The sequence below is a fragment of the Periplaneta americana genome, chromosome 11 (assembly GCF_040183065.1).
Source record: "Periplaneta americana isolate PAMFEO1 chromosome 11, P.americana_PAMFEO1_priV1, whole genome shotgun sequence".
Taxonomy (NCBI): Eukaryota; Metazoa; Arthropoda; class Insecta; order Blattodea; family Blattidae; genus Periplaneta; species Periplaneta americana.
Genome location: NC_091127.1, coordinates 95,071,405 through 95,086,519, shown reverse-complemented (window position 1 = coordinate 95,086,519; position 15,115 = coordinate 95,071,405). Strand labels below are relative to the sequence as shown.

The 15,115-nt window shown below is 34.7% G+C and overlaps 1 protein-coding gene across 1 annotated transcript in view; it reads left to right on the top strand.

Annotated features, from left to right (window-relative positions):
- The window catches only part of Sf3a2 (splicing factor 3a subunit 2), a 95,443-nt gene extending 87,936 nt beyond the window's left edge, over positions 1–7,507 (top strand). The window contains exon 6 of the mRNA XM_069839792.1: positions 6,961–7,507. Coding sequence (XP_069695893.1) covers positions 6,961–7,305 — 345 coding nt within the window. The 3' untranslated portion in view covers positions 7,306–7,507. The remainder of the gene's footprint in view (positions 1–6,960) is intronic.
- The last annotated feature ends 7,608 nt before the right edge of the window (positions 7,508–15,115 follow it).

Here is a 15,115-nt window from a genome sequence, read left to right as displayed (position 1 = left end):
CCCGAATTTAAAAGAAAACTTACAAATTAAACCAAACCCTTTAACTCTATTAAATATAGAATACAATCTAAATTTAACAGAAGAAATACTGAAGTCAGAAGTAAACACTGAAATACTGAAACAATTGTTTTAGAGACAATTAATATTAGGTACCCTCCACAAAACTGGCTTCATTTATACACCGACGGATCCTTGATCTCCAGAAAACAAGGTGCCAGTGCAGGTGTTACATGCTATCTCTTCTCACTTTATAGATCACGTGGATATGGAACAACAAGTTTTGATGGTGAAATCATTGCAATAAGTGAATGTCTTAGGAATCTTCTATGCCACATCAATAAATTTAGGAATGCAGTTATATTGTCAGACTCCAAAGCAGCTATTCTATCAATCGTCTCTAAACACATACCTTCATCTCAAACAGCAGAAATAACTAAAATGCTCTCTCAATTAATATCAGTCAATAAAAGAATTGTATTCCAATGGATACCATCCCATTGTGGAATCCTGGGAAACGAGAATGCGGATGCTTTAGCAAAGAAGGGCAGCACTGCTACTTACAGACCTGTTACTAAATCTATGTATTACTCTGTGAAGAGATTTATTAAATCTACATACTTAGACTTCCACAAACAAAATTTGATAACACAATCCCAAGGGAAAAAATGGAACTCTCTGCATCAAAATCCACAGTTAATTCCCGATTTACCACGAAAATCGTCTGTAGCTGCATTTAGATTGGCAACAGGCCATGATTGTTTGGCTAAACACCTGCATAGAATTGGAATATATCAGTCCCCTAAGTGCCCATTGTGCAACTCAAACCAAGAAATGGATTCAGAACACCTCAAAATCTGTGCTTCATTGGCTGGTCATGATAATATCTTTGAAAAATATTGGAGTGCAAGAGGTCAAATGACTTTATTGTCAAACACCTGGCATTAGAAAACAACAGCGTATTTCGTTTCATCTATATTTGTTGGAAAATCATATTTTCTGTTCACACAATATTACACCCAAATACATGAATTGAGAACTGTTTTCACAAAACTCAACAAACGCCATTTTAAAAATTTTACAGGAAACTTTTTTTTTAGTTTATTCTCAGACATTTGATATTGTAATTCTGAAAAAAAAAAGAACATTGTTTCTCTTTTAGAGATGCATTAATTGATATAAAGTGAAACTATTATTGTTATCTTATTTATTTGGAAAAAAGAATGATAAAAGTTAATAATTTCACAAAACTCATCATATTCATTTTTTTAATGCACATACCTTAAAATGTTTAATTACTTTTCATTTGCAGTTGGTAAAATCCTCATCAAAATCATTAATACGTATTTTAAAATAATGCTCAAGTACTGCTGAATTAAAAAACAGTTAATTGAACACACTGAAATCTAATTTCAAGCCTTTTTTTTTTTCTTCAAAATTTGTTATTGACTTACAGGAACTCTTCATTTGCATGAATTAAATATTTTTATTTGTGCAATAAAGTATCGTTCAAATGGGAAACGGTCACTTGGTCGACCTATGAAAAGATGGCAAGAAAATCGCTTTTTCAGGCCGTAACAGTTCTTTTGGGACTAGTACTTGACAGGATGATGATGATGATGATGATGATGATGATGATTTGTGCAATACATTACCCAAATCACCGAAAATCAAAATCGTGCAGAATAATCTCAGTGCAATGGTTCATCATGATCCATTCTATTGTCAGAATCTTTGGCATATCCCTTCAAAACTTTGTGATAAAATACCTTGCCCTCTTCCGAAATATCATTATGGAAGTAACTCATTAACTTCCTCACATTGTTAGCTTTGTTTTTGCTGATATGGTTCACCAGTGGAAGGTTAGGTGCTTTAGACATTACAGAAGCACTAGTCTTTCTTAACACTTGAACTTATATTGGTGCAGAAAAATATGTTTTGTACAGAAAACTGTACACGATTCTTACAAGTTTTTTGGTACGTAAATACCCTCATCTCTGACATTTTAAATGTTAATCTGGCTTTTACAATATATTTTGCTATCTATCTATTTTAAATCATAAGTATGCCAGTCTGCCCAAAACTTTTATGTCCTCAAACTTTGCCATAATTTCATAATACTCTGTTGGCAAAGTGATATATTCATGTGTTCTCAGCTCTTTCTCTATCAATCGAAACACACGGTCCAGAGGAATACAGCTTTCCAAGGATAGGAAAGAAATATTTAATTTATTTAAAAACTTCAGAGCTTTCCAGATAACCAACAAGCATAGCAATCATTATGCAATTTTTATTCTGAGACCCACAAGAATCTGAAAACAATCTAAGAGTTAAATTTCTGGATTTTTCTGTGAGTAAAGATTTTTCTAAATGACCTGTATAATCCTTCAATGTCGTAATAACATACCTGTCACTTTCCTAAATGTAGCAGCACATAGGCCTACTGGGAAATCTTCTCCATTTTCACCTCTTACAAAATATGAAATAGACACATATCTTTCTAGCTTTTTGAAGTCCTTCAATGCTGTTTAGGTAGATCAACTTTCATATGTTTTAGCAAAAAATTGTGCTGTTCAACTTTTATACTATTTCTGTACAAATTGTCTCGGAAAATAATTAGATCATTTAAGCAGAAAGACCTGCAGCACATTTTTTTCCCCTGTTCTCAATGATAACAGTTTAGTTTGGATGAATGTCATTTTTAGGCGCGACTGTATATTTCTTATTCTTAGATTAACATACCCTGCTCCTACTCTTCCTGCCCCTTTCAGTAGCTTGAACGGATTTTGAATACTCAGAGTTCTTATCCACTTTTCATCACTACTTACGGAATACATGCACTTACAACAGTGGCCAGATTTATACTGAAATAATGCAGGAAACAACAAAATATTATATAATATTTGAGCTTCGAAATATGTCACTGTTGTCAAAATGCAAATGTATTACATTGTTATAAAATATTGTAGCTTATGAAACAGGATTAAATTGTGAAATGCTACGTTAAAGGATATGTTGAGTTTTGTGAAAATTTAAGAACTGGAGATGTTGAGTTTTGTAAAATCTCTTTACATTGAGGCACTCTTTTCAACGGAAAATGTTGAGTTTTGTCATATTATGAGCACTGCATCATTTTCCTCTCATTACAATTGACCAGAATCTGTCAAAATCCGCAATTCGAAAAAAATTGCGTTTGTTGAGTGTTGTTAAAGCGGTTCTCAATTTAGAAACACAATCAGTCAGGTTAATGTTTAAAAATAATTTTTCTCATTTACTCCCGCTTTTACAAATCAGAATTTTCGTTTTTCTCCCACTTATTTTCAGGTCTCATTTCGTAAAGTATTTTGAAATTTTATTAATAGCATAGTAATCGAAAAAGAACCAATAGCACAGTCATCGGAAAATAGTAGGCCTGGCACCATTTTATTGGATATGATTGGGCAATGAGAATTAAGCTTGTAAATACAGTAAAAGCCCATGGTTATTGGGGGACATACTTAAACCCCACATTATAGCTGAACTGCGATATATCGGAAGTGATTATAGTCCATGTGTTAAGGAAATGACAAGTCACATGGAGATAGGTAAAGCCAATAATTTAATGCACTGTAACTCTATACATGAATTTAAATAATGTAATACGTACTGTAGTATAAACTAAACACTCACCAGTTATGCAGTTTATTCCATAAAACTTGTTATTGTATTGTTTTTAGCAATAGTTCACTTCACTGTTTATAAACTATCCTGATTTTACATTGACTTAAAAAAGTTCGTAGGTTTTGTGTGGGACATTAAATCACTTCGTTTCTTCTCCGTGTATTGTTTTTTATTAGATCTGTTACAACTGGTTTATTAGATGTGATTATTTGCATGGCTTCAATTGGAGTAGTTTTGATTGCACCAGTGATGAGACGTAAAGCTTGGTTTTGAGTGCGTTGTAATATCTGTTTATTTGTGGTTGATGAGGTTAGTGCTTCACCACAGTATGTTAAGATAGGCTTTATGTATGTGTTGTAGGTTGTGTTGAGTGTACTCCTTGAGCTACCCAATTTCGTTCCTGCCAGTCTTTTTAGCAATTTAAAACTATTTGTTGCCTTTGTGCTGATATGTTCAATGTGATTTCTCCATGTGAGCTTATTGTCGAAATGTATACCCAGGTATTTTGCATTTTCAGTTCTTTGTAACTTATCATCTCTATAGTTTAGATTTATTTTCACTGGTTTCTTTCTTAATGAGAAGAGTTGAAAGTTTGTTTTTTCTGTGTTCGCTGACATCATATTATTTGAACACCGGGTTTCAAGTGCCACTAACGATGACTGGATGGAATTTTGAAGTTTCTCTACTGCGTTGGTTTTATGTGACGTCCAAATAACCAAATCATGAGCAAAGAGTGCTGTTTTAGTGTCATGCTTTTCCAGCTCTTGTGGTAGGTCGTTAATATATATGTTGAATAGTGTTGTGCTTAATACTGCACCTTGAGGTACTATAATTTATATATATTGAATAGATATGGGCTCAGATTACATCCTTGCCTTATGCCTTTTATTTGCCTAAAGTGTCTGAATAATTTTCCCTCCGAAAGCTCCTTCCCTTAATTAGTTTTTTCTCCTCTTAGTTTATTGTTTAATTTCCTGTAGTTTCTTTTACCTTCTGTGTCAGTGTTTTTCCATTTTCTCCTTTCTTCCATCAACGTTTTTCCAGTGATCCAAGGTTTCTTAATACTCATACATCCTCTGTATCCTATTGCTTTTCTGCTGTTTCTTGTCTGTATACAGCTTTTTTAACCAAGTCCAGTACTCATTACTATTTCGACTTTACAGTAATATCATACACTTACTTACTGTCCATTAGATTTAATTTCTTCGTCCTCATGGTCTCCATTGCAAAAATAATTAATTTGGATAGTCTTTCGACCATGAGATAAGCATTCAGATATGACCCATGTGTATGGTATTAATTTACTGTTTACTTGTTGCGTGAGTTCACAAAACAATCCATTGTTAAAAGTAAGAGCATCTCTCAAATTGAGTACCAGGTCTTTCTTGGAAGTAAGAAGCATTTGGAATGTGATGCTGACCATATCACCTAATTCTCAGAACTAAGAAAATGCACATTCATGGTTTTGGCATGAGGGGGAAGTATATTATAAATACATTACGAAGTGTTATTTTAAAATATTCCTTTCTTTTAAGTAAGGAAGATAACTTCGTTGTTGAATCCTGAGCATTTAAGTGGTGAAACATTGTTGCATGGCAATACTGCACAATGTATTGAATATTACCATTTAGGTTTACAAACCAGGCAAGCAAAGGGACAGGGGAAAGAGCTGGAATAATCATGCAGTTCAACATTCATTCATTTAGTGTTCTGTCCAAGGGCAGATCTTTCACTGCAAACCCTTTCTTCACCCACTTTTTCCAACACAGCTTCATTTCTTATTCTGTCTGTCCACTTCACACTTTCATTCTTCTCCATATCCACATTTCAAATGCTTCTATTCACTTCTCTTCACTTCGTCGTAATGTCCATGTTTCTGCCCAATACAATGCCACACTCCATACAAAGCACTTCACTAGTCTCTTCCTTAGTTCTGTTTCCAAAGATCCGCAGAAAATGCTCCTTTTTCTATTAAAAGCTTCCTTGGCCATTGCTATCCTCTTTTTGACTTTCTGGATCCAGCTCATGTTACTGCTTATATTATACACCCCAAGTATTTGAAACTGTCCATTTGCTCTACTGGCTCATTTAGAATTCGCAAGTTTATCTTCTGCATTTTTCTTCCTATGACCATGCTCTTTGTCTTATTTACATTTATCTTCATCCCATACAGCTCACAGCTGTCATTTAGCTCCAGTAGCATATCCTTTAGTATCCTTTCCTCTTCTGCTAACAACCCCATATCATCAGCAAATCTTATGCACGTTATTCTTCTTCCTCCTACTATCACGCCTCCCATGTTCTGAAAACAGTGCAGTTCAACAATCAAAGTTTAAAACATTTAATTACGAGCTTCCATTGCATTTTCTTTATTTTTTTCTACCAACCCTTTAGCAAACATTGATATAGAACTAGTTTTTAAAACAGATTTTGAAACAAAAAAAAAAAATATGAAGTGTTCCAGAGGGTATGATCATTACGAAAAAGTAGCAGAATGCTTTGAAAGCATTTGAAGAAGTATTAGAAATTAGAATACAATTCTGCCCCACTTCAAGCACTGTTCATGGGGCAATATAAAGTAACCTAAAAAAATTACAGAGAGAGAGAGAGAGAGAGACATGCTTAAATTTTCTGTGAAATTATTACAGTTTCTGGTTTAAATCATGGAAACGAACTAGTGTTACAATAAAAGAGAAGGAAACAAATTATCCAAGCAGCAGATATTACTTTTATAAGGACAATGAAGGAAGTAGAAAATTGGAAGATATTAGGTAAGAGTGAAATCGAAACTTAACATATTAGCATGTAATACAAATTACATTAAATCTCGTGGACAACATATTTGGCAGGAATAGCTGACACACTTTTTAACAGAAAAAAAACTGTCGACGAAATTAAGACCAAAGAGAGAATGAAGCTAATTTACCCTGTCCTTCCTTACTTCGGGATACTGGAATTTTGAAACTTGAAAGCAAGGAACTGTACTTTAAATTGAATTTCAAGGAAAAATTTATATTTTATTAGATCACAAAATAAATGATCAACTAAAAATCACACCCATTCCTGACAAGGCCTAATTGAATACAACATGCTATACAACTGAGTGGTTGCAGACTGCCTCTACAAATATTGGACTATCAGCTAAGAAGGAAAAGATTAGAAAGGCTTCTGCAACATCTAACAAATGACATTCATTTATCCTTTAAAGGAGACCACCTAATCTAACATCGTGAAAAATGTATATGTATGTATGTGTGTATATATATATTGTGAGTTGTGATTTTACGTGTTTCTGTCGCACAGGTGCCAAGTCGTGAAGTGGAGAAGACAGAGGGGAAATTCTGGACACACTGGAATAAGGACACAAAGCAGTTCTTCCTGCAGTTTGCTTTCAAGAATGATCCTAAGCAGCAGCCACAAGCAAAACCTCCACCACCACCAACACCACCAATAAGACCACCTGGCCCACCTCCAAATCTTCCTCCTCCACCAATGCCACCACCACCGTTGGTTCACCCTCCTCCACCACCAAGACCTTTAATGCCTCCAGGTATGCCACCTCCACCCCCAATGTTTAATCCTGTACCACCCCCTCCTCCCAAACTGGGGAACCTCCCCGTACCTCCTCCACCTCCAAAGTTGAATTAAGTAGAGAGGTTTATTATTTTTTTCCTGAGAGGATAATATTCCATATAAGCATTTCTGTTGTGAAAGACAGAGCTGGGTGCTTTGCCAATTATAATTTATAACTCTTGTTCCAGCAAATGAAGTACAAGTCTACTGAATGAGATGACATTGGAAAGTGTAGAAACACAATTTAAATCTAATAAAATTAATTATTCTACATATATCATGTGTATTTTTATTAATTACGAAATATGAAGCAGTAGCAAAGAAGGCTGTGACAATATGTCTAGACTGGGATGGCAAAACATGATATGTCACTTTTTGGCCATTTTCTGTTTTTCAGCTCTGTTGTTAGGTTTCATGAAGATCTATATACTGGCAAAGCATGATATGTCTAGGGTGAATAATTACAGTAATATTAAGTCTAGTCTCTTCATGATATGTGAAATCTTTCAATTTTGTGAGGTGGCAGAATTTGATAAGTGTACATATCAAGTTTGGTCTTGGAATTTTCTAAGGTGGCAAACACTGATATGTTGACATAACATGTTTTGCCATTTGCTATTCCGGAAACTTTCCAAGTTAAAATGTGTGTATTGGCACTCTCATCAGTGCAAGATAATGATTAACAACTGTTTGAAATTTTAATTTGTTATACAATTTAAATGATTACATTAGTTTATGGCGAGAATCAATAATGTCTTCATTATCATCATCATCATCATCATCATCATCATCATCATCATCATCTGTGGTCATACAGCCCTTTTAGTTTAGCCTTGACCTCCTTAAGAATTGCCGCCCAATCTTCCATCTCTAGGGCTCTCTGTCTCCATCTCTTAATTCCTGCTTTAACTAGATCATCCTGAACATCATCCAACCATCGTAGTTTAGGTCTTCCTGTTCTTCTTTTACCACTTAGCGTGGCATCTAGTAATCTTTTAGGAATATTATTATTGTCCATTCTGATAATGTGGCCCAGCCACTCCAGCCGTCTAATTTTTATATCAGTGACAATACTTGAATCTTTATATAGTTTTTGTAGTTCAGAATTGGTCCTAATTCTCCAGTCTCCCTTATCATAAATAGGGCCATAAATTTTTCTTAAAATTTTCCTTTCCCACGTATTTAAGATGATTATTGCTCGTTCAGGTAGAGTCCAGGTTTCGCTTCCAAAAGTCACTATAGGTTTAATAATTGTTTTATAAATCCTCACCTTCATTTTTTTGGAGATATATCTGGTTCTTATAATTTTATCTAATGCTCTGAGGCTTCGATTGCCAATGGCTATTTTATCCTTGATCTCAGTTAATATGTTGTTATCCTCGGTGACTATCGAGCCAAGATATCGGAACCTTGACACTTTCTCAAAAGTAACCTCATTTAAGACAACAGTTTTTACAGTATTGTCTCTCGTGGTTATGTTATTCATATACTTTGTCTTTGTTCTGTTAATATTTAAATTTGAAGCATTTGTCTCATTATGTATCTGTTTGAGGACATCATCTAAGGATGACACATTCCGTGCAAATACAGCTACATCATCAGCAAAAGCAAAGTATTGAAACATTCTATTAAATATGGTTCCCCCTGGATTAATGGCAATCTTTCTAATAACTCGCTCTAGACCAATATTAAATAAGATTGTTGATAAGGAGTCACCCTGTCTAATTCCATTATGAGTTATGAACTTTTCTGATAATTTATTCTGTATTTTAACTTTATTTTGTGTATTCATTAAAGTCATCTTGGTTAAGGCAATTAACTTTCTAGGGATTCCAAATTCTGCCATTGCATCAAATATATAATTCCTATTTATTGTATCAAATGCTTGTTTAAAATCAATATACAACTGGTGTAACGGTAAGTTAAATTCATAAAATTTCTCTAAAATCATACGTAAGGAAAAAACCTTATCAGTCGTGGATCTTCCTTTACGAAAGCCACATTGGTAATCACCAAGAGCTGATTCAGCATATGGTTCAATATATTTAGATAAAATATTGGTAAAAATTTTATAGGTGACATTTAAAAGTGAGATTCCTCTATAGTTATTACATTCCAATTTACTGCCTTTTTTGTGTATAGGACATATAATGGCTACATTCCAATCATTAGGCATTTGTTCAAGCTGCCAAATATCAAGAATCAAATTATAAATATGTTTCCATAAAGCTCTGCCACCATGTTTTATTAATTCCATGTTAATAGAATCTTCTCCTGGGGCTCGGTTATTCTTCATCCTTCTAATTACATCATTTACCATGAAGATAGTTGGAGGGGGAACAAGAGGATCAGGTCCAAAATAGATCAAATTTGATGTGGGTTTATCTTCCCTGGCTTCGTTTAACAAATCATTAAAATGTTCTACCCATAATTTTAGTATTTCTTGTTCTCCAGCAACAAGGGTTCCTTCTTTATTTTTACACATAGTAGTTCTTGGTTGGAAACCTGTTTTAATGTTTCGAACACTTTCAAAAAATTTTCTACTCTCGTTCCTCCCAAAGTTTTCATCTAATTCACAGCTCTTTCTTTTTCTTTTTACATATATTCTTTGTGGCTCTCCGTGCAGTTTTATATTCTTCTTCTGCTGCTCTAATTCGCTTTTGCATCATTTTAAGTCTATAAGCATTTCTTGACTTAATTGCTTCTTGGCATTCCTTGTCAAACCACTGGTTTCTATTTTGTTTTTGAACTGTTGAAAGTACTTCGGTTGCTGTATTACATATCGCTTGCTTGATAAAAACCCATTTCTGTTCTATGTCCATGTCTTCCATTGTTTGTTCGCCCATTTTATTTTCAATGGATCTTCGATAATCATCTGCTATTACTTTGTCCTTTAGTCGTCCGATGTCAAATTTAATGCATCTCTTATTAGGGTGCGAGGTTAATAGTCACATTCTCTGTCTATACTTGACTCTTATCAAAAAGTGATCAGAATCACAGTCTGCTCCTCTTAATGATCGAACATCCAATATATCTGATGCATGTCTTTTACTGACCAACACATGATCAATTTGATTAGTTGTATTACCATCAGGTGACGTCCATGTTTGCAGATGTATGTTCTTATGTGGAAACATGGTACTGGATACTACAAAGTCTCTAGTTATCGCAAAATCACATAATCTTTCACCATTATCATTTGTAATATCATGAAGGGTATGTTTACCAATGTTAGCAGCCTTATAATCTTTGCCAATTTTAGCATTTAAATCTCCCATGATAATAACAACGTCATATTTAGGGATTTGCTGACATACTCTATCTAGTTGGTCATAAAAGTTATTCTTGCTTGTCTCATCCTTATCTTCGGTAGGTGCATGTACAGAAACTATTGTAGTATTGAAGAACCTTCCTTTCAATCTTATAGAGCACATCCGCTCATTAATAGGGTCAAAGTTGAGTAAGTTACTTTTAAATTTCTTGTGAATCAAAAACCCTGTTCCAAAATTATTTCTATTTCCGCTTCCACTATATAATACAGTATAATTTTCAGAATCAAAAATTTCAGAGCCCCGCCATCGTATCTCCTGAATAGCTGCTATTGATATATTATATTTATTTAGCTCTTGTATAAGGTTTCTTAATGCTCCAGTTCGGTATAAACTTCTTACATTCCATGTAGCCAAATTCACGTCCATTTTACGTTTGCCAGGTCGTTTCCGTAAATCCATCCGGCTGCATTCTTTAGGTTTCTCAACGGTAAAATTTTTTTACAAAAGTGAGGTTGTCAGCCTCACGTTTCAACCCCCAACCTGGAGGACCAGGTCATTTGATTTAGGGGTTTCCGTCCCCTAGACTGGTTGCCTTCACTACGGCTATAGAGTCCAGTCTACCCCTGATTTGATTTTGGGGTATCCTCCCCAAGATGAGCTGGTTTCTCTGCACCTTTGAGCCTCATCTGCCCATTCCCAAATAGGTACCGCTCAATCTGAGAACAGACATACCATCTTGGATTGCCTCTTCCGCCAGGTCCGCTGTACCGATGATCTTCATCTCCACCTTCGCTGTCGTTGAGGTCTTCACCTTAACCCTGGCTAGGGGCCTCCATATTTATATCCCCTGGAGACAGGGTGGCCCAGATATACCCCCAGGCATTGGGTTGGCTGACTGCGGCCGTAACCGGGCGATGGGGTCGCCACATCCCTACGCTCTTTCAATAATGTCTTATGTAGGCTAAATGTTTTGACGTGATATGCATGGTTTGAAATTTCAAAGAAGAGGCTCTTTAATGATACACAAAGCCCTGAACAAGTGTGAAGTAATGTAACTAGATCAGGAATATTATAGTTATGTGCTTCCTTCTCATCTCAGTGTAGTAAAATTTTAATAATGGATATGAATTAGAAGACAACAGGTATAAAAAAACGAACTGCTACGGACTTAGGGTGAAAAATTATGGAAACATAGTCAACGTGGTCAATTGAGATGGAGATTACTGTAAGTAAGCAGGAATATAATTTTATGGATTTGGAAGAAAATACGAAGAAAATCACAGTTCGCAATTAATTACTAATGCATTTGCAGGTAAAGAATTTGACCTATTTGAAGTGTTTTTTATAAATGATGAAAGTGACGAATGTGATTCAATTGCTGATAGCGACTGAAGCCGTGGAAATTCTATGTCTGAAAATGGGGGGAATTTTAATTTATTATCAACATATGATACACGTGAAAGCTATAATGAGCAAGACATTTCCGATGTAAATCCTCAAACATTGTAGGTAATGGATAGTGAGAAAACGGCGACAGATAATAACAAGAGAAGATCCAATCAATTCAACAGGGATTGAATACACTAAGAAACAGAGTATAATATTGACAACAGAAGATTAAATCAATTTTAGAGGAAATAAAGAAACTCAAAAACAGGTAATAATAACAAGAGAAGATTCAATCAATTCTAAAGTAAATGAAGAAACTCAAGGGCAGGATAATGACGAAAGAAGATCCAATAAATTCTATAAGAAAGTAAGAGAGGAAAACAAATAAAACATTCAAAGACAGAAGAAGAGAAAATTGAGAAGGAATGTGGGACGGAATATATTATGAGAAAAGGTGAAATAGTTCCTGCTAAAACTTTTAGACCTCCGGTTGGCCTGATTGGCGCAGTTGGTATAGTGCTTGTCTTCTATGCCTGAGGTTGCGGGTTCGATCCTGGGCCAGGTCGATGGCATTTAAGTGTGCTTAAATGCGACAAGCTCATGTCAGTAGATTTACTGGTATGTAAAAGAACTCCTGCGGGACAAAATTCCGACACACCGGCGACACTGATATAACCTCAGTAGTTGTGAGCGTCGTTAAATAAAACATAACATTAATATTTAGACCTCTGGTTTAATACTGTAGAAGAATGTACCATACATCACTTTTTCAAGAAAAGCAAAACCATCTTCAGAATTTTAAAGAAATCTGAAAAATACTTTCAAAACTTAATATTATCCAAAACGAAAGTTAAAGGAAAAATAGAGGACAAAATATTATCCAGCATGCATGAAAAATTATTGTAAATTATTCATTGACAAATTGCAGGGGATGAAACAATTCAATTGTTAAAAAAAAAATGTTTTCACATATTCATGGCCTATAATCTAGAAGCCACATTAATAATCTTATACACAAGAAGAAGGTTTCTCCATGTGACAGTAGAGGAAAGTATGATCCGAAAACTAAACAGTGAGGAGAGAAACTACAGTATTACCTTCGTAAAACAATTTACTAACATATATTTAAAACATGAAAGCCACTTAACGCGAAAACATAGTTAAAAACTGTAAAGGGACTTGCTGGGCCTCTCTGACTCCTACTCATATTGGTGAGGATTGCTATGATCCCTACAGATAATTGAGAACTGCACATACTGCAGTTGTACTTGATGGTGAAATATCAGAGGACAGTGACCAGTGGAAACAAACCAGAAATAGTGAAAAAATGAAGGTGACTGTAATTCAATTCCTGTCTTATTCGTTAAACAAAACCGTTTTTCTTTAAATTAATAATTAATACAGTTCTGAGTTAATTTCTTGTGCATTCAAAAGAAAATATTTTATTTAATATTACGATTACAGTTGTTTCAATTAATAATACTTACTTACTTACTTACTTACTGGCTTTTAAGGAACCTGGAGGTTCATTGCCGCCCTCACATAAGCCCGCCATCGGTCCCTATCCTGAGCAAGATTAATCCAGTCTCTACCATCATATCCATTAATCAATTAATAATAATAATAATAATAATAATAATAATAATAATCTACAAACATCGTGCCTTTCCGCAGAGTTGATGAAGGAAATATGTCTATACTATTTTATGTAAAATTTAAAGTTTTGCCACCTTCTGATTTGTCTCTTTTATTTACATTAAAATTATTGGGCAAAACATGATATGTCGGAAAATTTCAAAGTGTCGATTGAAAAAAATATCAAACCCAAATTTAAATTCAACATCTCGAGTAAATTATTTATTAAAATACTACTGTCTTAGTTTCCAATATTAATTCCAAGTACTTTTAAATTTAACTCAAAAGTTTAAAATTGCTCTCCTGTAAAATTATGAAAAGTGCACATATCATGTTTTGCCATCCCAGTCTAGATGTATTGGTCTGCGTCATTTTTGAGGTCAACATTTTCACAGCTGTTCTTTTATATTTAGTGCATCAAGAAATGGATTCGGAACACCTCAAAATCTGTGCTTCAGTGGCTGGCCATGATAATATCTTTGAAAAATATTAGAGTGCAAGAGGTCAAATGACTTTATTGTCAAACGCCTGGCATTAGAAAACAACAACATATTTAGTGCATGCTGAATTCAGAAATATAACTCATTTTGCTCAGTCAGATCAGATTTTCTTGCTATCGCATTTTTTAAAAAGATGATATTTCAGAGATAAATTGTATCTTATAGTTATTATAATTTATGGTTTCAAGTCGGACTTAGATTTGCGTAAATAGTGAAATATGTATATAGAATGAAACACGAACACCATTATTGTGGAAGAAAGGACATTTTCGTGCGTGTTTTGCATCTGGAACATCCCTCTTGAGATAACTTGCTAGTAATAGTCTGCAAGCATGTTCACATCCCAATGATTCTGGTACCTCTATTTCTTCACTCGAATGTCTCTATGAAAGTGCTCGTCTTGCTCCTCTCTGTATTCCCCACAGTTTTCAGGAAAGTAATCTAAATGCGAGTTGAGGAAGTGCATCTTTATGGACATACATGCACCAAGAGCCTGATAGCTCCTCAGGAGTTCCTCAACAGCATGTTTGTACTCTGAGCTCCTACGGTTGTCCAGAAAGTTCTTAACAGACTTCAATGCGAGCCAGGCATTACTCTCTTTTTCCTTTTTATGATCATTTAATTTAGCATCATTCATAAGCTCCCTGATTTGAAGGCCATAAGAAATACCTGCTATTAGTTTGGACTCAGTGACACGTGGAAATTTCTGACCTAGGAAAGCAAGAGCTCTTTTTTCTTTGTTGAGTGTCTTGACAAAATTTTTCATTAGGCCACATTTGATGTGCAGTGCGAAAGTAGAATTTTTTAGGATCCACGAGAGCTTCTGACAGAGTGTGTGAACCTGGTTTGAGGCTAGTCTTGCTTTCCAGATGCGTTGAAGAAAGTGCAGCACACACGAGATACGAAAGGTTTGTCCTGATCACCAATTTTGACACCAAAGTAGGTATGATATTCGTGCATTTTCCTTGAAAATGGAGTGATTTTAAACTTTCGATTGGCATAGTGACTTTACCACAAATGTAGTAAAACTGGTCAGGGTGAGTCTTGCACTTTCTATTCATTTTGTAAGAATGTTCCTTAAATCAGCCT